Consider the following 25556-nt stretch of genomic DNA (forward strand, 5'->3'; position numbering starts at 1 on the left):
GCAAGGAGTCAGGAATGTCACGGAGAGTGAGTCAGGAGTCCCTACAGGGAGCCAAAGACCTCACTTATCATTGCAGGTTCCACTTGATTTCACGGTTCACTTCAACTTTCTACAGCTACGCTTCAAAAGTTTTCTATTTGGACAACGTCAAGGGACATTTAATCCTGATATAAGTAAAAGGGTGAATAATACATGTACAAGGTGGATACGTTGATGCTGATACTGGTGAACAATCTGTGAATTCTGGTAGGTCAATTTTCACTGATTGAAAAAAAGACCTTTGGCGAAAAACACAAAAAACCTTATCATATTAACATTGGAATGATGGGCTCATTCCGTTAATACATATCTTTTTAAAGGAATTATTAGGGTATTATGATCACTCCTGTCCTGGCATAATAAGATGGAAGGTTCAACAAAGACTCTTATGCCTGCTTAGCTGAGCTGTAAGTTATGCATCATGTAAATTAATGTTGATTTAGCTTGGTTTACAGTTAGAACAAACAATTAGCTCGTCCATTTTTTTGTATTTCATATTCGAAGAAAACCCAAGCTTGAAATATTCAAATTATGCACGATGTCGTTCATTTCAAGTCGTCATGTAGGTGAACAGCAACTTTTTCCTCACAAAATTAGCAGGTGTAAAAAGACATAGTCGGAGAAAACAAAACAACAAAATATCTCCATTAGTGATGTAATTCAGTAAATGCAAGTACATGTATCTCCTCCCTTTGGTAGCAAGAGACAGAGAGAGAGACAGAGAGCAATGATGCAGAAAGTAAAGGAACGCTGACATACACAGATGACTCAGTCAGTCAATCCAATATGCACAATATCCCATCACATCTTTAATTAGGCGTGATGCATCCATTCCCTCCTTTCCAATTATGACAAACATTTCAATGCTGTTCAAATATAGCAGACAATAATGAATAGAGAATTTCCAACTGGTGTGTTTCATACACGTAAATGCAACATTTCTACATCTACTGCAGAAAGCAAATGAAAGAGAAACAAGACTTTTACCTATATTTATATACACTTCATTGTACACACATACTACTAAATGTATTCCTCACACAAGACATCCACGTGGACACACACCGCATCTTAATGCGTAACTGCGTATCAAGCCTGCGGCGAGGGATATGCCACGGTGGAAGTTATTACGAGGGAGGATTCGGCGTGGAACTATCAATATTCGGTATTGATGAGGAGGATTCGCTCCCTAGGGTGGATTGAGCCGTAGATCAGCGCACTCTTCAAGTGACTCTAATAGAGGAATCATGTATGTTTTCATGTCATGAATCAATAACGCCTTCAGTCAACTTGCACTGCTGACTGAATCAACATCATACAGCTGTCTATGGCAGGTTTATTCTCTAGAAAGTATAAATTCATGGTGATGTTCAATATATACTTACTTGATTTCTAAACTACATTACATCATGGATTTTTCTACATAAATATCGTTTCCCCACCATCTTTTGATTAAAACAATACAAACACCAACGTGTGCTTTTATGCAGTATCACAATCGATATGACAATGCCAATGTGATTTTACTGTATCTCAAATTCACTCAAATTCATTGTACATATTTCATATAATAATAATTGCTATACAAGTATTTACTTCATATAATATTTTACTCATAAAAATATCTTCAAATATCATAATGAAGGGATTAACACTTATGATTTGTGATGTGTCCATTTAAACAATCTATATTTCCCTTTTTTTAATACTATTCATTTGGCAACAAGACAAACATTCATACCATAAAATATGATCGATGACATATTATAAACCTATTACAACTTACATGAGAATGGTTATAAAATTATTTCTATAATTGCTGCGGAAACTTTTTAGGGTTCAGCGACAGTTTGCCAGGCTTTGATCCAGCTGAGTGACGGAAGCACATCTAATTACACACCTAATCTAGCTACTTACTTCGGCTCGTTTCTATTTGAAAGGGGGAACTGACCCATGGAGGTGAATAATCAACATCAAATTAAATTCATTCCAACTCCATGGGTAATCAACCTTGAAATAACCTACCACCCCCCCCCCCAAACCAAACAAACAAACACACAGACCAAGGAAGGAAGTCTACTTCAGTAATTTCAGAATTGATTTTTAGTCATCTTTTCTTCTTCCTGGATAAAAAGTAAATAACATTACACTAACTAATCATAAGAAAAAAACGCACCACCAGCAGCATGTAGTTACAATGTACATACTGGTACATTTATAAATGTTATTATAATAACGGAATATGAATTTTGTCTTTTCTGTAAAAATGAATATCTTTGTGATATCATATTTCTCCATATATGCTTGGCAGAAATGTCTTTGTTGTGTACCTGTTGCATATCATTAATACCCTATCACATTATGCTAATGAAACAAAGATTAAAATATATGTCTCCTTTGATACTTCACATACATGTACATCATGCATGTAATTCTAACAAAGTACAAACTACAAATTGATTTTCTATCTCCCTTTGAATTCTCAATCAAGTCTTCATGCAGATGGTAACATTATCTGACATCATACAGTGATCCACATGCAGGATCAAAAATAAATGCTCTCCCTCTCTTTCTCTCTTTGTGATATCATATTTCTCCATATATGCTTGGCAGAAATGTCTTTGTTATGTACCTGTTGCATATCATTAATACCCTATCACATTATGCTAATGAAACAAAGATTAAAATATATGTCTCCTTTGATACTTCACATACATGTACATCATGCATGTAATTCTAACAAAGTACAAACTACAAATTGATTTTCTATCTCCCTTTGAATTCTCAATCAAGTCTTCATGCAGATGGTAACATTATCTGACATCATACAGTGATCCACATGCAGGATCAAAAATAAATGCTCCCTCTCTTCTCTCTCCCCCCCCCCCCCCCCCCCCCCCCCCCCCCCCCCCCCTCCCCCCCCCCCCCCCCCCCTTCTCCCTCTCTCTCTCATAACATCCATTGTATATTCTGACCATCTGGGGCAGATTCTCGCTGTCAAAAATGTACACGTACATGCATCCATGTATGGCATGTACAAATAAACTGTACAACATGCAATAACAGAAATCTTCACAAGCCACAGCATGTTTATTCGTACAGTACCAACTAGTACACCGCAAAGGTGACAAGCAAAAAATGAAATCTATAAAATCAATAAATGTTGGTGCTACTGAAACTGACCTTGCGCACTGAGGCCTCCCCAGTTCTTGGAAAAGGGATGCAGACGAGCCATGGTTTAATCCAATTACTAATCCCTTATCACATGCAGGACTTCCACCTTCCTCTCTAATCCATCACATAGGAACTAGTTTAGCTTATCCACCACATTAGTTAATCCATATGACATACTTTACTACTGTGCAGCTAAATCCTTGGATATCTCAATATGATGCAACAGAGTTAACTGCTGTTGTTGCACGGATCAATTTCAAAATGGCACGGTTCAGTTCAGTACAGTTGATACCCTTGATAAACTTAATAGTATACCATAAACATCTTCAGACTTCAGGTAAATAACACATGTACAGCACGGTTGTCCAGTACAGGTCTTTGGACTTCAACACATGTATGTATTACAATTCCGACGTATTTGCATTTGGATCAAATAATAACAAGGCAGTTTGCACATACATGTACATGTATGGCTGTAGGTAGCATATGTGGGGCTTTTCAGGTCTGGTTATTCATTAACACAAGAATATTGACTTCAATACATCAAGGTGCAGAGTCCACAAACATTCCCCCTCTCTTTCTCTCTCTCTCTTTCTTTCTCTCTTTCTCTCTCTTTATCTCTCTTTCTCTCTCTCTCTCTCTACCATTCCTTGTAATATTTCTTTCATGCTTACAGTAATTGGTTTTTTCTACCCTGATTCATTTCCTCAATTAACATAATAATTTCAATATCAAAATCAAATTGCTAATTATTTCAGTTTTATTCATTTATATTCCATATTTCTCTCTATTCATCTTCCTACTGTACATGTAAACTATCTTTCCAAGGAGAGAAAATAAGTATGGTGGAAATTACTTTCTGCAAAATGATTTCTCAATCAAAGTACAATAACTGCCCATAATAGATTACTGAATCATTAGATTGATTGCAATTTATCGCATGTGAATGACCGTTATTGAAAAGGCATCGCATAAAAATATCTGCGTTTTGAAACACATGATGGATGATAGAATCATAGGCTATTGCCAAGATAAATTTTCATCACGCGTAGAAATCTCATCAAATATAAATGAATCAATTAAGTGTAGAAATTGAAAAGCATCTGATAGAGGAGGGCAATGGCTTTACCCCAGATGAAATGCATACCCTTTGTGCTCTCATTATTTCACATATTTCTCATCACTGCTGCTCACTCATACACAGCTACATAAATAATTGAATACATGGGGGATTCCACGGTTATGAGTCACTATACCAATACCATCATTTCACGGCACAACAATGGAGACCGGTATTGATTCTCGGGCGGAAATCATCTCCCTGAGCGACGTACGGCAGTAGAGCCGGCATACAGCCAGGCAATGGAGCTCCTTGTGGAGGTTGATTTGAAGCGCCTGCCAAACCATCGTCATGGGGGTGAATTATAGCTCATTGTTCAATGATCAGACGGACACACGTGCCAGAGCACAAAGAGATGAATTTTTTTCCTGCAAGTTGCACGGCGGTCCATGTGTATTATAATAATAGCAAAACTACGAGGTCATTGTGGATGTTTAATGTATGCAGATTTATATTATATTGTTGCATTGTGAACTGCAGAAGACCCCTTTCAAAAGAAATTGAAAAATGGACAGGATTTGTCTTATGAATTGCAATACATTTATCTGAGCTAACTTCATGTACATATATATCCAATATATGTTTTCACTTGACTTCTGATTCTTGAATAATAATATTAATAACAGTGTTTATAAAGCGCTTACCACCGAAGTCTCTAAGTGCTATCATGCTTATAATCTACTGGTAGAACTCTTTGATTTTCAACAATTCGAGCTTCATTTTCAATTTTTTTTTGAAAGAAGATTTATAAGGAGGTGATATATTAGAAGCAGCTCCATTGTACAATGATTTTGGAAAAACTAATTGTGTAAGGATATCAATTGCAGCAATCATAAAACATTTTTACACTAAAAAAAAACCTAACTCTATATTATGTTATTTCATTGATAGGAAACATGGAGCACAATTTTTTTGTTAAATCAACCCCCCCCCCCCCCCCCCCCCCCCCCCCCTTGAGCAAAAAAACTAAAAAACCTGAACCCCTAGTTTGTACATGGGTGTCCATACCCCTTCACAAATTTTATATGTAACAACTAACAACTTAATATATTTCAATTGATCTGTTTATACTGATATTGATCTGTATATTTCAATTGATCTGTAAACTGAAGTTATTCGCCCATGTCTACTTAAAAGGAACAATGAATAGCAAAATAATAGTATAAGTGTGTAAAGAATACGTTTTGGAATAACTGTGGTCAAGCTAACTACCGGAACTGCATTTTTGTCATTGCAAACAGGTCAGCAAGTATTACGAAAGGTCAAACAGAAAGAAGTTACCCAGAACTTTGTTTCCTATAAAAGAGCAATTACTGTGACAATTTGAAAAGATTATTGCTTGGCAAGTTGCTGCATGAAAAAGCATGATCAACAGAAAAATAGCCAAAAGATTTACAGGCAAAGTGTGGATGTCACTAATCAGCCAAACTGTATAGTAGCTGTAACAGTGTCAAAGCATTCATTTAATATTTTCTCCTTTTTAAATACGAGTCTATTTTAAAAGCACTTAAATATCTGAATAAAATTCATATAAACATATCTACATTGCTGGAACAGACAAGGGCTCATAACGTATCCTCGGATGAGGAAATAGGGGAAGGGTGCAATTGAATCTTGGATTGTTGTCCTCCTAAATATATTGCGAGGGAATTTACACTACAATCTACCCTTGGTGCTTATTGATAAACTGTATAATTTTCAGATTGAAAAATGAAACCTAAACAATAATATCATCTGAAATGGTGTTCTTACATGTATAATATAGTGAAATATAAACACATGTTTAAATAGTGCAAAACACATCCATGTGCACTTTCTCTGTTAAACCATTCATACAAAATCACAAGATTACATCTACATGTAAGTGAAAGTAGTTAGATATTAACAAAGCACATAAATGCCATTATGACTAATATGTTCTTTTATACTGACCTGAATTTTTCTTGAACAACCAAATGAGGACTACAAGTACAAATCAGCTAGATGCTCAGAGTATTCCAAATCAAAGATTCCATGAGCGAAGCTGAGGAGTTGCATCCACATACACAGCTTCTAATCCAAAATCACTTCCGAATCTAATTTCAACTGATGGAATTACAAGAATGAGAACCAAATTACACAGGTCTGCCATGCCATCCTTTGTTGAATGATTCCACAGATGCGTACAGCAATTAAAGCTTGAGAGAATGACGTACATGTATGTAGGACGCTGTACGGTAGTGGGTGCTGAAAGCTACTAATGACAGCTAGCTCTTAGCAGACACACACTACGCAGCAGCAGTAGCAGACGAGAAGCTGTGGGAAACAACCTGCATCACTGCTTCTACCACTGAGCACACCAAGGCTGAATCTGGGACAGTGAATATGTGTGCAGCCTCCCCCCTCACCTATTGTTCAAAATCCTAGGGTTCAGAGAGTATGCATCTGCACATGAGAGTAAAGGGCTGCTTTATTGAGAGTAGTCTGGTGGGAGAGAGAGGTATTTACCTCAACTACAACAATAGCATCCTATTGTAATGGTGTTACACGATTCCGAAGGCCACTCCAGAATGCTGGCTCTGGCGGGTATTGACCTAGCACACGTACAATCTGCTTATGGCTTGAGCTGTTTAGGGCCTTTTAAAGGACCTGCTACTTCAGTGGCTGTCTGGGTTTTCTCTCCAATCATCACATCAACTCTGCTATTACTCTTTGCAATATGCATAAACTATAAGTCAATTATGTTTTGTACCTGTTGTATAAAAATCAATACCTTCAACCCTATGGTTGACTATCACAATGAGATTAAGGAGAAATAACAAGGGCTTTTGTTCATGTGGGTTTTCCTCACTAATTAATCAATAGAGCTTCTCATGAAGTTTCCTGTAAACACTTTCCTACAACGTTCATGTGACTGCAGTTTTGAGATTGCAGTGAATGTTCCTATAGTATACTGAAACTGCCCAGCATAATTCACAAAGCTCATTTACAGAAGTTAAAGACCTACAAGTGACTAACAATTTTACCTCAAACTGTTTAATATTGTGGTGAATGGCTTTTCGGTATTAATCCAACAATAGCAAGACAAATGAATTAGTTCCATTAAAATTCCCTTTAAACTTTTGCATATTCATGAGGCTGAATACTTTTGCAGATTATGATGATGAGATAGCAAACATTGACCAGAAAAAAGTTAAAGTTACAGATCGCGGTTAGGATGGAATGCAGGATTAAGAAGCTCTTTAGTTCATACTGGTCTGCTACAAATGATCAATCAAATACCGTAGATGTATTTAGCAACAAAAGGCTTGGTCAGGTCTCTTGGGTCAACAAAGAAACAATTTGTCTTGTCTTGTCTGATGTCTCCTTTCCTTTCTCCCCTTTAATCTATCTACTTGGCGATTTAAGAATAAGATGCAATATAGCCCCCCAAAAAGGATAAAAAGTCAGGATTCACTTTTGAGTGAGATTTTAATTTGCATATCACAAAAAATGGAATTAAGAATAATAATAAATGTTTTTGTGGGATTTTAATTTTAATTTTAATGAGTAATATACACATCAAGCGCAGAACCCAAAATCGAATTGAGACCAAAAGGCACACGCCTTTGATCCTCTTGGTTGACATGATCCAATTATGATAATAACATCTCAAATAAAGTATTCACACAGCTGAGATTTCCTGCAAGAATGCTAACAATTAGTTAACAACTTCCCTGAAAAAGGCCTAAAGAACCACTTTGGGGTAACAAACACCTTTACTTCACTAAAGAAGATTACCAATATTAATCTCCTCCAATCCTGCTCATCATCTGGCTAATCCATATGACTTTGCTTTCAGCATCACTATAAGCAGATTACTGGAGATTATAGAGACAAAGGTGCTGGGAGAAAATAAAGCCATTAAGTAAAGAGTGAATGAGGGTTTAATGGCTATCAAATATATAATGTCAGTTTTATGACCCAAATCTTCCTAAAATAACACTCAAGGGAGTGAAAGAAAAAAACAAACACTTTGATGACAGTTAAGTCATGAACCTAATCATACCAGCACTGCATTACTATCACTGAATATTGAAACCTACACATAAATGATAGTCAAAAGAATTTGTAATTAAATCTGAAGAATAGTCAAAGATAGATATGGACAAGGGGGTCTGTCACAAGTCGAGACTTCTGAACAAATGTTATCACATATACTGTATCTGCAAATATAGATTATCCCTCTGCAAGCTTTTAATTATTGTTGACATTTTCTTACTTTAATTTATGAGAAGGTTCTCAATTAGCTACCTCATCAAATTTCAGTTTAATAACTATCAAATTAATTTCTTTTGATTTATCTCTCAATGGTGCATTTTGTTCTAGATTAAGATGGAAGTAAAAAAATTGGCAAAAGGAAAACTACAGAAAGTTGAAGATTTAGATGAAAGGACCATCAAGAGTATAGTTTGATACACATTGATATGGATTAGCATTTTTCTTCCATGTTACTGACTTCTCTGTCCTACATGCTCAAATAGGGACTTTTGACCCAAGAGAGACATGTGGCTTTACTAGGAAGAATGCTAGAAATACCAATGAACTTTAGTTCTATATTACATTAATTTATGATTTATTTGGATTTCTTTGGCTCTGTCATTGAGTATGACGTCAATGTGAATGTCATAGAATAGCCCATGTCCTCCGCAGGGCTTCCGCCAAGGGAAACAGTAAACTGTGCTGAAGGACATCTAGTATTAAAGTTTGAAATTGATCTCCATCTATTCTGGCATCAAAGGGAAGTGGTGAGATTGGAGGGGATTTAGGTCCAATGACAACATTCTCTTCATATGACATCAGTATACTTCCCTATGCCTGGAAGTACACAATTACAAGATGGTATACAAACAACATGAAATGCTACATGTATATTAACAGAGCTGCCAACCCTAAATGAACAAAAATCCTATTTTCAAAATATCCTATTTTTGATCGATAAGTACTTTCTTTTTTGTTACACTGTGTTCATCGACATTTTGAAGAATAATGCATGGGTACATTAACAAACATTTTGTTGATTACATATGCAAGAGTCTGTCATGAATGATTGTTCAATGAACCAATGAGCGGCATGTACAGTAAATGTATTTTTATGGACCATTGGTTGAATATATGCATAATTTTGTCATGACTGGTGTGTTTGATGAACATCCCCAAATTGCCGATGTGAGAAGCTTGTAGGATCTACTTTACAGCAGAGAATGGGCAATTGGTAATGAGAATTAATGCCTTACTAAAGGGCAACAGCGCATGGACGAAGTGTCGAACCTGGGACCTCCCGGTTATGAGACCACTGCTCTACCACTGAGCTATCGCGCCTCCTACAGTATACAAATTACTTTGGGATCAGACTAGATTAGATGTCACATGTGCAATCAAATGGGGAGCATACCTATGTATCTAGAGAGACAACAAAATAGTGATTAATTCTACTTTTTTCTGTTATTCTGCACAAGTCTAAAAGGTACAGTACATGCATGCACCATAGTCTTGTAATAATCCATTCATTATTAGAACATTCCAACCCACTTCCCATCTCTATGCTACTATAAATATCTTTTTGTTAATACTTATTAATCAAAGGATAAGACAATGGTTTCACTTTTAATGTCTATCAATACCAATTTCACTATGGGAGTTGCATGTCTAAACTAGCAATCTTTCATTTTTAATAACCGTAATCAATGAAGTATTTCCCATCTCGTGATAGGTGCTTTTGATAAATCACTTTCAAACGTTTTGGATACACAAGCCTCAAGTACATGTAAGCAATATGTAGCAGCAATGAGGAAATTGTAAAAAGAATTATATAACTTGTTTCTTAGAATCTATAAATCTAAGAGCTTGGGAAATACTGTAGCATTACTATCCTTTGTACTTAAAACATTAACTACAGCTCTACAGGACATCTAAATCTTTATACATTGCATCATCATCATCAACATCATCATCATCATCATCATCATCAAAACACTGATGAAAAAAAACTGGTGATGAAAGTTTCTATATTAGCCAAATTTATGTCTACATTACAAAATTGACCATTTCATAATTAGTATTATTATGGCATTTTTTTAAAAGGAGATAAGAAACTATTTGCATACAAAGCCTTAACTTTAGAAAAGTAGCAATATTGAATTGATACAAATTTAAGAGTTGTTTTACAGTTTCATTTCAAACACAGCAAAACTCAAACAATGAATTCCTACCTTTACTTTGCTCAATGTAAATGTCTATGTGTGTGGATCCTGCTTAACGCTGCTAACTTCCTTTCCAAAACTACCCTCCAAGTAACGTTCACCTGTCAAGTCATTGTCTCCGATAATCCTGATTTTCTGTTTTAATGTTGGGGGAAAATGGGAGAAATCTAAATTAAGCATGATGTGACATTTCCCTGCATCTAAAAGAAGTTTGATAAATAAAGGAGTTATAAGACAAATTGACTCTTGTCACTTGAGTCACAGAGAGGGTCAAGGGGAGAGAGAGAGAGAGAGGGTGGGGGGGGGGGGGGTTTAAAGGGTTTGATGGTCACCCTCAATGACAAACCTTGCTCATACACTGTACATGTACCATGTACATCTACAGGTGTACATGACTCTTTTTGGATAAATAAAGGCATGATTAATCATGGTTAATAGTATTCTCTTATTCCACAATCGATTTACAATCCTGTAAATACAAGATTACAGAGTTTTATACATAAAGCAAACACGATTCTGCATGTAAAAACAAAAATGACCTCAAGATTTTACATACAGACTCTTGTATTATTTCATTCTATAATTTTTAAATAATATGAGATTCTGTTTACAGAGCTTTGTATGTATCTGGTTAATATGGGTGGAAAGTAGAACTTGTCATATCCAAGTTTGATAACTGTGAACCGATATAAAAAGGATTTAATGTTACAGTCAATAGTGAGTTGAAAGCGATTTGAATTCTCAATCAATATGGAAGTTTTTGAAGTATGTCCAGAAGTCCAGTATCAGGCTTAATCTTCATATTGATAATAGTTTTAATACATTATACATACCTATGTGATTTCTGAAAAAAACATTTGCAAAGAAAGACAAATGTTTGATATGTCTGCGCTTCATTTTTTCTTAATTTTTCTATTCTATACCTAGATATCTTTTTTCCATTTATTTTGAAGTCAGTTAATGCACATGCATACAAAAACAGAGCAATCCTATATCCATTTATTGATTATTTAATCTAAATATAATCTACCACCTGCACTTTAATACAGTGTTAACCCATCTCCATATTATTAGCATGATAATGCATTTTCTGCAAAGTAAATACATACATAGATTCCCAAACAAATTAATCACAGAATACACTGGGTCTTTAATTAATATGCTGCGCAAAGCCATGTCTTGCTCTTTCATTGGAATCAGTCTCTTTACAACACATTAAATAACATTTTTTTTGTATCTCTATAGTGACACAAAGAATTCAGTTTATTTTGGGTGGTGAGGCAAACAGAAAGATACAATGCCAGATGAACATCAAGGCTACAACTAGGCAACTTGAACGGGCTAGGCTAAGTCAAGATCATGACCCCAGAAAGACTGCACAACTTTACATCAATTTCCCAGATGCACTCCACTTTCAGCAAATTGAGTCTAGAGAGACAGGGAAAGAGCTATGAATAACCATCCAACCAGATTAACAAACACGCAAACTATTTCTTTAATCATTCATTATTTCACAAAAAAACATTTGAAAGATAAATCTATGAGTATGACCCAAATATGTAGGCCTACTCTTAAAATTAATGAAAGCCAAGGAAATACAACAAGCATTCAGAGTCTTCTTTTTCTTTAATGCACTTCAAGTTCAAGTTTTAAAAAAATACAACACATTTTTTGTTGTTGCAAGCTACAATGTAAATGCCTAAAAGGCCTCAAGATTATGAGGGGTTCCTATTTTCAAGAAAAGGAGAGGGGAAAAGAGAGGGGGAAAAGAGAGGGGAAAAGAGAGGGGAAAAGAGAGGGGGAAAAGAGAGGGGGAAAAGAGAGGGGGAAAAGAGAGGGGGAATGGAGATGAGTGGAATGTTCAAAACCATAAGCTGCATGAAATATTTTCTTGAAAGTTAACCGAGGCCTTGACTCTTGAGGGGGAAGGGCACAATTCATCCCATGATCTGAACTCATGGAATTAGCCTATGGTACTACACTTCAAAATTGTGTGTGACGAAATACCCTTACTTTACCTTTTTGTGGCCCTGTTGGTTACTTCAAAATTTGCTTTTAACCACTTCATCCCATCACGCTCTTGACTGGAACAGTAATGCCACCAGACAATCCATTACTCAGCCCAGCACTCAATCATCAATATTTGTCTTTACCGGTACTCACCAAATAAGAATGAATCCTCTCCAAGATCTTGCTTCGTAGGCCACACAAAATGAAAGTCCCGCAAAAATATCTTATTATAATCATTTACATACATGTACGTTGGCCTACTGGTTCAAGAATACGATGGATTCAAAACCACAAATCACTTTTCCGTCGAAGTGTTTACTTTTCAATGTCTTCGCATGTCGGTACCGGTACCGTACATGTACAGTGTATTCAAGCAGCCACAAGTTTATGAATAACAGAGATAGACTACTGACATCGCTATTCCACAAGACGTATTTGAACTTGGGACGCATGAGTCAAGTCGGAGTCAAGTCCGGACTCATGGAAAAAATATGGCCACGAGTAAAGTAGAAGTGAAGAAAAATAACAACAATTCAGGTCTTTCACACAACTGTCTATAACCAACCACAACCATAGTAATCCATGGCATTTGTAATCCCACGATGATGATCTCCACTCACCCATGGAAGATTTATTCGTCAGACTTGACAATGCATCTACGGGCCTGACTAGTCTGACTCTCAGACATAACAACGAATTTTATTAAATTGTACTGTTCGACAACAAAACTGCCAAGACAAATTAGTTGTACATATTTTTAGTGTCATTTTCTTAAATTAAATAGTATGCATTACCTGAAAATATAGACAAAATTTACTGAATAAAAATATTATGTTCACCAGATTTGAAACTGTAGTACCAAAGTGTGAGAAATCCTAGACTATTAGGGCATTTCAGGTCATGTTCTGGTAAACTAGTTGGTTTATCTTTCTTCCAGAGAGCTTTTATATTTAGATTGAGGCACAGGGCTGTACCTCAAGGATTGAGAGCACAGTTTGTGACAGGGCCTAGGGAGAAGCGGCTGCCAGTTGGCACTCGGCATCTGGATAAATAGTGAAGGAGTACCCCAACTTCAAGTTCTACAAGATAAAAGTGTCTGCTCTCAAAGCGACACAATCCCACAGCAACCTCAAGCAAGACAAATCACTGTCATTTTCTACAGTCATAGCAGGGATATATCCCTGGTCATAGTCAATACTAGCTGCCTTGCTTGTAAGAGATTTAACTGACATTGTATCAAACTAAGATAGATGTAGGCCTAAAGAAACTATACAGAAGCATGCAATATAGTCTACCATACAGTAATTCGTGAAGGAGTAAAACATTTTTAGACTCTTTTCTCATATAAACTGAAACCAAGAGTAAATTGATGAATATTGCTTTGTATATAGATGTCTGCACTCGACGTTCACTTGAAGGCCAGCTGATCTGATATATCGTGTCATGAGATGAACCAAGACGAGCTGATTAATTAGCTAGTGCCAACTATCCCGCTATGCCATCTTAGCAGTACAACAGCTGGTATCTCCTCTCAAAGATCAAGTTTATTTCTAGGAGTATTTAATTCTATCATTGTTTTAACATACAGGCACATGTTCATAAAACCTTACTAAGCTATGTAGTTGTCAGTTATCATGTTCGTACAAAGGCTATACAAATAATGTAATGATAACTAGGCCCAGCCATCCAATGTCTTGATAAGAATGCATGGTAGCCCTGAATATACTTACCTGATTATTATGTAGCCAATAGACGGAACATTGCAATCATAAAAACACACCCTATATTGCTATTTTGATGAGAAACCGTATTTATTTGTGAGGTGTGTTCTGTTTTGCATAGGTGTACTGCTAAAATGAATACCATTCAACTGGAAATAAAATTAAAAAATGTCCACGTTCACGTTGGCTCATAATATACTTTTTTTCTGTCAATATATCATGTGAATGGATAATCAGCTTTCCGATGTGATAAAATGGTGTTAAGAACAAGGTTACACCGTAGATCAAGGCAAGTTTCACAGAGGATGCCAGAATGTTGTTGTTGGTTTAGGTAACTTTCATTGTGCTCAGTTAGAAATATTTCATGTATAGGTCAGATTGCTCCATCAGTGTGATTGAATTCTTCGTGTATGCTTCTCCTGGAGATTATGCTACGGTTTTCACTTTCCTAAAACATTATTTTCCAACAATAGAACGGTTCAGTTGTCCAAGCCTCTTCCGTCATACAACCTGTCTCAAACGAGACCTATATACAGAGGTCAGATGACCTATCACCAACATAGAGATTGACTATATCAGGAAAAAAAGGCAAACACAACCAATGATGCCCCCATGCACCCCCCCCCCCCCCATGATCTATTAATTTCTCATAATGCTTTTGGAGCAACCTTTGTGGGAACCAATAAAATAATACTAGGGTGTGAAGTTGGGAACCAATGATAATCCCTGAAAATAATCAAAGAGAAAAAGAAGTGCAGAGGAGAGAGGGATACAGAGAGAGAGAGAGAGAGAGAGAGAGAGAGAGAGAGGGGAGATAGAGAAAGAGAAAAAGAGAGGGTTGATATTCCCGCGTCATAGAAATACCCTGGTTTATTCTTCAACAAAAGCTGAGGTAAAAAAAGTCCTTCATGCCTGATTAGCAAACAATTTCAAACCAAATATTCATGATTATTTTTTCAATTCTAAAAGTAAATTCACCATTATGCTTGAAAAAACATTCGGATTTTCCAGGTCAGTGCATATCTCCATTCAATTTGGACAATAATAATCCACAATGTACATATTTGAACTTGTCTTCTATTTCCTTTGCCAAATCAATTTTCTTTTTCGGGGGGTGGTATGTGATGCACTGATAGTGCAATGCGTGTTTTTTTTTTATTTATTTTTTTATATATACTTGAAAAGAGCGCAAAGCTACATTTTAAAATGCAGAATAGTAATGTTTCATAATTCCAATGAGTCATCCAACAACAAAATATATCAAAAGCACAGTTCAGGAAGCCTCTTAATGTATTACCATGCATTCGTAATTTTCGATGAGGGTTGCAACTGAAACCCCACCCTCCTCCTTCTCTGAATAGCAATTCTAACCATCTTTTAAGATTATCAACAGTGACAAGTAATGGATAATATCTAGAGTCTAAGCACACACAAAATCTGCAAATCCAGGCAGCCCATGTTTAGATGGAAAGCTACATTTGAGAGGATAACTAGCATCCCATGTGTTTCGTGAAGAGCAAAGATATTCGTGTAGACCTTATAGAATTAACAAACAGGTGTAAAAAGCAGGTTGGATGCTGTCACATGAAGGAACCCTACTGCATTAGAAACAAGTCGAGCAATTGGGTGTGTCTGATATAGGAAAGAGTTGCCCCCTCCTCCTGATTGTAATACCCCTTTCCTTACCCCTGGGATCAGCTTCCTGCAGGGGTACATTCAACCCAGTCGCATCAAGTTACTCTTTCCCTGTAAGATGGGGATCGGATACAGTAGGGAGTTCCCTGGATGCAGCCGGGGATGCAGCAAGGTGTTGTCTAGCACTGATGGTAAATCTTGGTTTAAGGAGGTCATATCAAAATGTTCAGCCATAACTGCTAGAGAAATGAAGCAGGTCGGTTAAATTAATGAGAACACAAGAAGTTATGGTATTTTCTTATCGTCAGTATCTCGGTAGATTGTAGAGACCACCAATATGGAAATAATATTACATGCTGAATAACATACAAAAATCACGAATTTCACATTTGTGGTATGATCAAATATGGATATGACAAACTAATTGGCTGGAAAATAACTCTCGCTGAAATGAAAAGTACACATAGCGGTTTAAACTGCAAGTTGATGATCCATTAACAATGATCCTGAGAGCCCAGGCTCATTAAAATTGAAAGAAAAAAGGAAATTATTATAATTTTTTTTTTTTAATGGCAAAAACAGGTTGGTACAATGAGTAGGAAAACTGCCATTTCTTTTTCAATTCCCAAATATCTATCAATTTTTCTTTTTAGAAATAAAATCCTGTTCCTTTCAAGTCAATATACCCTGGATTCTCCTTCCTTAGAATGTTCTGTTGACTAACATACAGTTACAAACAACTTTCAAAATCCTCAGCTATCAAATTACATTCTTGGGGACTGTGACTGATCAAGAGTGTGGCTACTTATTCTGCCAGACAATCTTGTCCATAATAATCCTTGCCCCATGACCTTTGGGAACTGTGGCCTTTGGGCTTAAATTTGTCAGAAATGATTTCGAGTTATGACCAAGGCATACACAAACAAGGAGTCAAGTTCTGACCCTGTCAAGAGAGTGAAGACCAGTAGCTATACGGATTCACATAATTATAATACAATCTGGTCTACAAATCCTCATGTGATGGAATGACAGAAAATATGAAGGGAGTAACCTGATATGAGATACTGCAAGACAATATATATATTCCATCAATCTAACTTTCGAAGAATATAACTGATTATTATTGTCCATTATAGGAAAATTAAGAAATTTCAAATTTTACATCATTTTTGTTAACACTACTAATTACCATCAATTATAAGTAATCCAACATCTGCTCCAGCAACATTTTCTCCGGGCTATAGAGGGTTAAGGTTAGGGTAATCAGGATACATAATACTAGTGCTGGGTCCAGGGTTGAAGTTACACATTTTGGTGAATGAAGGAAATTGACCACCCTTGGCTGAGATTTCATAAGAGAAAAGTGTTTATCTCGTAAATCTACATGTTTTTAGTTTGATCAAAAACTTACAGAGATCTGTAGATGTTTAAGGGTCCTTTTTCTTTTTCTTCCTTTTTCTCTGCTTGTTTGCAGAGTTGGGATTTGTCCTTGCGGGCTGGCGAACTGTTTGCCATTCTAAACGTATGCAGATATGTGTCTGAGCCTTTTAGTCAATATAAGATCACTGACCTGTTTCTCATTGAAGAAATTGTGATTAAAGGCACCGACATTACAAATAGAATAACATCTTCTTCTGTTTACACAGATTCATCTGGGAAAAAAAATGGTTCAATACTGACCAAAATGTACACAACATGTAATGTGATTCAAACAATTTTCACTCATTTCACAGGGATAGAATACAAGTGGGCTTAATTCATAAGTCCTACAAATTCAGTCTCATCTTGTACTATTATCCTACATGTGTTAGCTACAAACACTAATCCTTCAAAATAGAGTTACATTGATATAAATAAACTTTAAAGAGTTTCTATGACTCTCTCCCCATTATTTTAATACTATTATTCATTCAATCAGGGATATATCCCTGATTTAATATAGAAGGTCATTGATTTGTGTGTAACAACACAGCACAAATTTGAATACAGTAGCACCGTCCATGCACCGAACAAGAAGCATTTTCATGTCTTCTTGGGGCCATTCCCTAGAGTAGTTTTCATGGTTGGCAAGAATATAAAAATCCAACCATAGGTTTGGACTCTCTATAATCTATTTTCTTGTAAATAGTTCTCGTGTTTACCGACTGCACCTTGTTTCTTTCAGTCAAAACACCCGTCATCATCAAATAAAGCGAGTAACATTCCGTCCCTCCTATTTAAAGAATTCTTGTTTGTTAGAGATTTTGAACGTGTATAAAGAAAAAAGAAAACAGCTTTGAAATAATCCTTAGACGTAAAACCAAATATATTTGCATACCACCAGTGTTATTGATTATAACAAATAAAATCTCTACCATTCGCTTCATCTCCCTCTCTCTCTCTCACTCTCTCATTCCTCCCCCCCCCCTCTCTCTCTCTCTCTCTCTCTCTCTCTCTCTCTCTCTCTCTCTCTCTTCTGTTGTGTTTCTGATTCATTATTCTACTGAGGCTTTCTCTATAGTATACATCACAATGATTGATTACACGTATCTGACCTGTTCCAATATTATATGTGAGGGTTACAATATAAAGTACTGTGCAATTTTCTCAATTACTTAAAGGTAGATTTTAAAAAAACCTCAAGATAAATAGCGGGGGGAGGGTGGGTTCAAGTACAAGGCCTAATGAATAAGATCCAAGTCTTCTGCATATACTCGTTTATGAACAAGAATGATTACATTGTAGTTGACAGTCATAACACAATGAAACTATCACCGAGTAAATTAATACAAAGCTGAAAAATAAAATACTTTTATTTTTTTAGCACAGATCTACATTTCCTGTATTAATCTAATAACTGAGCACAGGAGGAACCCCATCAGCTCATAAATCTGTTTACTGCCAAGAAAGAAGAAGTTGTAACTTTTAAATTATATCCCTAAGAGTTTTTTGTTCACCTTTTGTTCGCACGATGCAGGGGAAGGTCATACATCATCTGTAACTATACAGTAAACAAACAACATTCACAAAAATGTTCATACAAATACATTTCAAATTAATCATCTTCAACAAGCAGTTAAAAGAATGATTTATAACCTTAAATTGAGATAATGATGGGTAATTGCTCTGTTTGTCATATTTCTACAAGTCTTTTACCTTTCTCCATTGTAGACATACCCAGGTAACATTCCTGCTAATATATTTGAAAATAACATTTGTGTTGTTGGTATAAACACAAGTCAAAGACCGTCTGGAATAACGCTAAATCACAGTTTAGTGTCTGAACTTTGATTCGTGAGCCTATCGCATATCAACAACTTTAAGGAAATACATGGAATTTGTTATTAACCCTTAAAACACCCACAACTGACAATTTGTTTTATATTTTTAGAGAGATATCCCATACAAAATGTTGTCGAACCTTTTTCCTATATAGACCTGAATATTCTCTTGATTTAACAAAAAATCGCAGTGCTGATAATTTAGGATAATAAATCGCTTTGGACATACTTTTCAGAAAAAATACTGTACAATTTAATTCATTTCTGCACACACCCGACTCTGATTAATTTAAATTCATTCTAAACTTTCAAATCTTATTCGCTCCTGTAATGAATAAACCAATTTAAGCTCAGTGTTTGAAAAACAAAGTTTGAGCTAATAAACATAAAACGTGTTTTCAGGTAAGCCTATATATTTATCCTCTTTAAAGCATTACAAGGTCTTTCTTTTTAAATAGGAAACAGGTTACGATGACTACAAAGATCCAATGGGTGAAACCTCTCAAACCTTTCCCCTTTTTTCCTTTTTCTTTATCTTCTTCTTTTTCTACGTTTTCTTCTCCTTCGTCTTTTTATTCTTTCTTCTTCTACTTCTCCTTATTCTTCTTATTCAGTAATTACAGTCAACCTCAGGTGAATTATTCGTGATTATAACCCTCTATATAGTCTTACTGTTAATTATTGGGAGGTATAATAGTGTGGGTGTGTATGCTCTCTTTCTCTCCTCTCTCTGTAGAAAAAAAAACACATTAATGAACTAAAAAATGACAAGCAAATTCTTGGTTTGGCTCTTTTTTTCCCTACATAATTTGGAAAGCACCCATATCCACAAAAAGTTTAAATCCGATGCTGGGCTTTTTCGAAGGGTTTAAGATTGTCTACGGTCGGGCAGACATGTAACAAGGGGGCGGTGAAAGCAGTTGCCCCTCCTAATTGCTTTTTGTAAAGGGAGGGGGGGGGGGGAGAAAAGAAGAGAAAGATTGAGAAAAGGAAAGGGAGAAGGATATAAGAGATCTAAATAATGCCCTTTGGCTTTGATAAGGCATTAATCCTCATTACCAGGTCCCTCGGAGAGGACATAAAGCCGCCGGCCGTCTGGTTGTTTACTAACAAGTATTTATGCTTTCTTAGCAGTCAGGTAAAATAATCACCATCACTTACTTATCACTTTATAGACGTGTTTTTTCCTTGAGTATTACCCCTCCAGTAGACCTTCCTGTCATAAGCTAGCCAGCTCACTGCCCCGAAGGTTTATTTGCAAGATCATGACATTTCTTTCAACAGCCCCCTCCCCACCCCCCCCCCCCGATACAATTCCTGGCGTTAAAAAAGAATACTGGCCAAGCCTCCTCAATTTGTTCTGCTCATGACGCCTCTGATTTGATAAGAATTCACAAAAATCCAAAGATGTCATATCAAAGACGAAATGGCAACACTGTCACCATTTCTCCCAACGTGAACTCCTGGCTGAGCAGGTGGGGTCAGAAAGAAGCGAACTAGATAAGAGCAGAGGGGCAGAGTGGTTATAATCTTATAAAAGTCATGTAAACATAATGCCCATCCTATTGGTTTGAACAGTGGTATTATTTAACTTCCATTTCCCAGCATTATTTCAAAATGTCTTGAAATTGTTTTCCTCTCTTGAAATGACACTATACAGCTCCAGCCTATTCTTTTATGTAGGGATATTGAAATAGCTTGTCTTCCCAGACATGGAGAAAGAGCTTGAAACTCTCGCATATAATTATTTTCTTCTCTCATGCGCTTTGCAGCTTGCACTATTTGTTTATTGAACGTGTATTTAGATATAACATACGAAGATAATAATATATGCATGTCTCTCGAGGAAGGGAGGGTCGTTTCCTTTTTAATTCATCCATTGATGCTATGTCAGAAAGGTCTGACACTACGAACATGACTGACAAAGAAAGCGGACAAAATATACAGTTCCTCAGGTAGACATAGGAACATCCCTTCACTGCTATTATGTAAAAATGTGTAGAACAGTGTCACATGCATATTCACCTTTTTACATAATAGCAGTGAAGGGATGTTCCTTTATCTACCTGAGGAACTGTATATTTTGTCCGCTTTCTTTGTCAGTCACGTTCATAGTGTGAGTAGTTTGTTATGTCACTATTCAAATATCCCTCATGCCAGCTATTAACCAGAGGATTGAATAGCCAAGCTTCCCTATTCTTTGATACCAGGTTATGGAATACCACGCATACTGAATTAAATAGACCAGTATTCTATTCATTAAGATACGTGGTTAATGACAACAAATTTCATGATAATAATATAAAAACTCACTATCATAATCAGGGGTGTCGATTTGTATCCGTGGGTTGGGGGGGGGGGGGGTGATAGGTGCCAAAATATTTTCGGCAATGGATCAAAGCAACCAAGAGGTAGAAGCGTGTGGCAGGTTGCACCCCTCCCTTCCAAGTTATTAACTTTTTCAAGTCAATAGAATATGGGACCAATGTGGGGCCCACATGGGCTTGCTACCTGGATTATTATCCTCTCAAGCGCGTAGCCAGGATTTTATTTTAAGGGGGGCGGTAGTGAGCGCGCGAAGCGCACTCCCTAAAAGGGTGGGTGCAGGGAGGGGGAGGTTTTCCCCCTCCCGCGCGAAGTGCAAAAGCTTTGATGTTTCATTAAATTATTAGAGAAAGAAGACGATTTGTTGTACCATCCTTGACTCTTTATCCTTGTTTGAATTCAGTTCCCCCCCCCCTCCCGCGCGAAGCGTGGAAGCTTTGACGTTTTTTAAAATTATTAAAGAAAGAAAACGATTCGTTGTACCGTTCTCGACTCTTAATCCTTGTCTGAATTCAGTCTCTCCTCTCCCCCCCCCCCTCCCGCGCGAAGCGCGGAAGCTTTGACGTTTCATTAAATTATTAGAGAAAGAAGACGATTCGTTGTACCGTTCTCGACTCTTAATCCTTGTCTAAATCCTTTTGACGTTTCATTAAATTATTAAAGAAAGAAGACGATTCGTTGTACCGTTCTCGACTCTCAATCCTTTTTCTTCCTACGTCCTCTTCCTTTCTTCTTTCTCTCTCTCTCTCTCTCTTTTCTCTACTTCTTTTTTGCACTTTTGCGCTTCGCGCTTAACATTTAGCTCCGAGCTAAATGTTTTTAACACTGCGGCTTTGCATTTGGCGCACTGCATTTCTATGACGCTGTTGATTGAATAAATCCATCAATTCATGACTGAAACCGTATGAGCAAGAATTCAATTTATTCTTGTCACATATACGGTCGTCTCATTTACTTCGTTTTCTATTTATATATGTATGTATTATGAAAATGAGATAGCAAAATGTGTATATTGATGGTCATCTTGCGAGTAATAACCATTAACTACTCTCATCATTAATTTTTCTCTTAATTTTTATTTTTGGGTGATGGTGAATTATTGGGGGGGGGGGGGGGGGTGATTGTACAGGCCATCCCCCTGGGATCGACACCCATGATCATAATTAATAACTTAAAGAAAGTTTTTTTACGGGCAATCTTGACACCATCAGACTATTAAAAAAACATCATCATGTATCCCAAAACGGAAAATTAATAAAAATGCATTTTTTGTCATTGACGTGTTAACAAATAAACACGAACTACACAAGAGAGTGAGGCAGAGTTGTCTTGCGATCACAATCACTTCACAATGCCGAGATAATTGATGCCATTAAATGTCAAAAACTGTCAAACTGATAACCTATTCAAAACTACTCTTAACCCATTGCTTACTGGAACCTGGTGGTCCCTGTGTTAAGTCTATGTGAATTAGATAATTCAGTAGTCAAAGGGTTTAGACACGTTTATTCAAAATTGCTTTCGCTGATTAATTAACTCTGTTTCCATCTGATGTATATGTATTGTAATTTGTAGGTTTATTTGCACTTTTTTGTTTTGTTTAATATGTAATTGTTTATTAGTCTATTTTGTTTGTTATAGCGCTTAGAGACTTCGGTGGTAAGCGCTTTATAAGTAACGTTTTTATTATTATTATTATTATTATTCCCAGCTGCTCCTGAACCATATTTTATTTAGTATTCCACAATAATAATTTAGGGAAATGGCATAGAGATCCTGTTATGTTAGAATAGACGATCTCTTTGGTAAATGGTCAGGACGCCCTCTTGTTTCTGATACATTATAATATTTTCTCCTACCCAAACTTTCTGACGCGACTTTCCTACAGTTATATTCTATGACAACTCCTTTTTGTAAAGTATGACATAGTTATCCGTACATTTAGAAAATTTCAGTCAACAAATAAAATTAAAAATAATGATCTTGTTTCCGTCTCCGTAACTCATTTTTTTATTGGGTCTTCTTTGAAAACGATGTTGTTTTAAGCCATATCTTAATAGACATGTAAAAAATCATCCCTCTCGTCTGGCTTGAATTACAATCCCTTTTTTCAAACAAGTTAGTGGCGTATCCATGGGGCTGAATCGGCAACGGCCCCCTTTTAGCGACCTAAAAAAAAAAGAGGGAACAAGAGAGCAACGGAAGAAAAAAGAAGAAAAGAAAAAGAAAAGATCGGAAAAGAGACTTAACAAAGAAAAACGAGAGAGGGAGAGAGAGAGAGAAAAAAAGGAACGATAAAAACACAAAATATCTCTACCTTCAGTAACGTAAAGGTAGGTAAAACTCAAGAGCGTCCGGGGGTCTGCCCCGTGGACCCCATTCATAAAGATAGAAGCGGTTCCAAAGACAACCCTTTGTTAATTCTCTAAAATTGTCCGAAGAGAGAAAGAGACAGACAGACAGACAGAGAGAGAGAGAGACAGACAGACAGAGAGAATGAGAGAGAGGGAGAGAAGGGGAGAGAGAAGGGGAGAGAGAGAGGGAGAGAGAGAGAGAGGGGGGGGGGGGGGGGGGGGAGAGAGTGTGCGAGTGAGAGAGATATATTTTTCCCCAACGAAATAAACCAATGGGACTGTACAATTTCCAAGGCATAAATTTCAAAGACATAAATTTCCAGGGCATTGAATTTCCAGCTAGCTGGCAGTCGTCGGTTTTTTTTTATTTTGGGCAAGGATGTGATTAGATTTTCTACCTCCATATCAATAGAATCATATCTAATTCATGTTATCAATTCTATAGACTTTCGTTTGGCAATTATTGACCAATAGATTATTTGTCTGATCATGTTACAATTACATTCACGTTGTAGCAATAGACATATTGATTATAATGAATACTAACCAAGAAATAACATGTCAATTGTTTATTATATGATGTACGAACCACGCGAAATAAACTGTTCTTAATTTCACTTCAAATGATCTTCGTGATGGAGTTGGTGCAAGAGATTAAAATATATCTATTGGTGGACAGTTGCCAACATCGAGTAAGAGATATCAGTACTATCACTGTTTTTCTGTATTGGGTTGATAATAATTAAAAAAAAAAAAACAGAATTCCTGTCCTTCATGTACTTCGTATGATACTTTACTTTGTTTACAAGTTAATTGCAAGCTCAACGTATCGATCAATAATTAAAAGAATAACAATAAATATGGACTTTGAGTGAGATATAAATGGGTTTAACATCAGTTTTTCTTTTTCAAAGATAAAACAAAAGCACTAGCTGGGTTACCAGTTACAAGGCGATCGCTTATATGTGTCACACTGCTAATCTCCATGTATTTTTTCATATCGATACTTATTGTTGTAGATGTAGCAATTCAGTTCAATTCAATTCAAATGAACTTTTATTTTCTTCCAAACAATACAATTTATAAGTAGGAACATAAATATTTTAAAGAACCTGTATTACAAGGAAGAAGGCGCGAAACCCGAAAAGCATATAGCTTGTAGTGGGTACGCACGAATACATAAATACATTACATTATAAATGGGAGAAAGGAAGAAAGGAAGAAAGGGATAGGCAAAGAGGAGAGGAGGATAGAGAGCTTGGAGAAAGAGAAAAGAAGAGGACTGCAACATAGTATCAATGGAGTGTATGACATGCATAAACAACATAATGGCAAGATATAGGTGAAGAGTGTAGTGTTGAAATATTAGACTGCATATATACATATATACATATATATTTACTTCGTTACAAGTACATGCATTTATACAACATAGGCCTATACATAGATACACTGTACATGTATGTTTACATAATTATTGACATAATTATACACATGCATACAACACACACATACATATATATATACTTATACATCCCTTATACAATATAAATACACACTCGTCAGCCTAACTGACGTATTGACTAATTCAGAGAGTCACTTTTTAAAGAAAGAGTATTACATGTTATTTTCTCCTTTGTTGAGGAGGGGGGGGGGGGTATTTTGGGGTGAAGACAAAAAATGACACAAATAACATG

General features: G+C 36.3%; 1 protein-coding gene across 2 annotated transcripts in view; it reads right to left on the reverse strand.

Annotated features, from left to right (window-relative positions):
• LOC100891485 overlaps window positions 1-7015 on the reverse strand; it is an 85267-nt gene extending 78252 nt beyond the window's left edge. Inside the window, exon 1 of one of the 2 annotated variants that reach the window (XM_030999606.1) lies at window positions 6266-7015. Coding sequence is in view for 1 of the 2 variants with exons in the window: in XM_030999605.1 (XP_030855465.1) it covers window positions 3223-3274 (52 nt within the window). In the remaining variant the exon portion in view is untranslated. Of the gene's footprint in view, window positions 1-3222; window positions 3843-6265 lie in introns of those variants that run through there. The other variant, XM_030999605.1, reaches the window with a different exon arrangement.
• Window positions 7016-25556: the final 18541 nt, after the last annotated feature.

The sequence above is a fragment of the Strongylocentrotus purpuratus genome, unplaced genomic scaffold, assembly GCF_000002235.5.
Source record: "Strongylocentrotus purpuratus isolate Spur 01 unplaced genomic scaffold, Spur_5.0 spur5_scaffold_5, whole genome shotgun sequence".
Taxonomy (NCBI): Eukaryota; Metazoa; Echinodermata; class Echinoidea; order Camarodonta; family Strongylocentrotidae; genus Strongylocentrotus; species Strongylocentrotus purpuratus.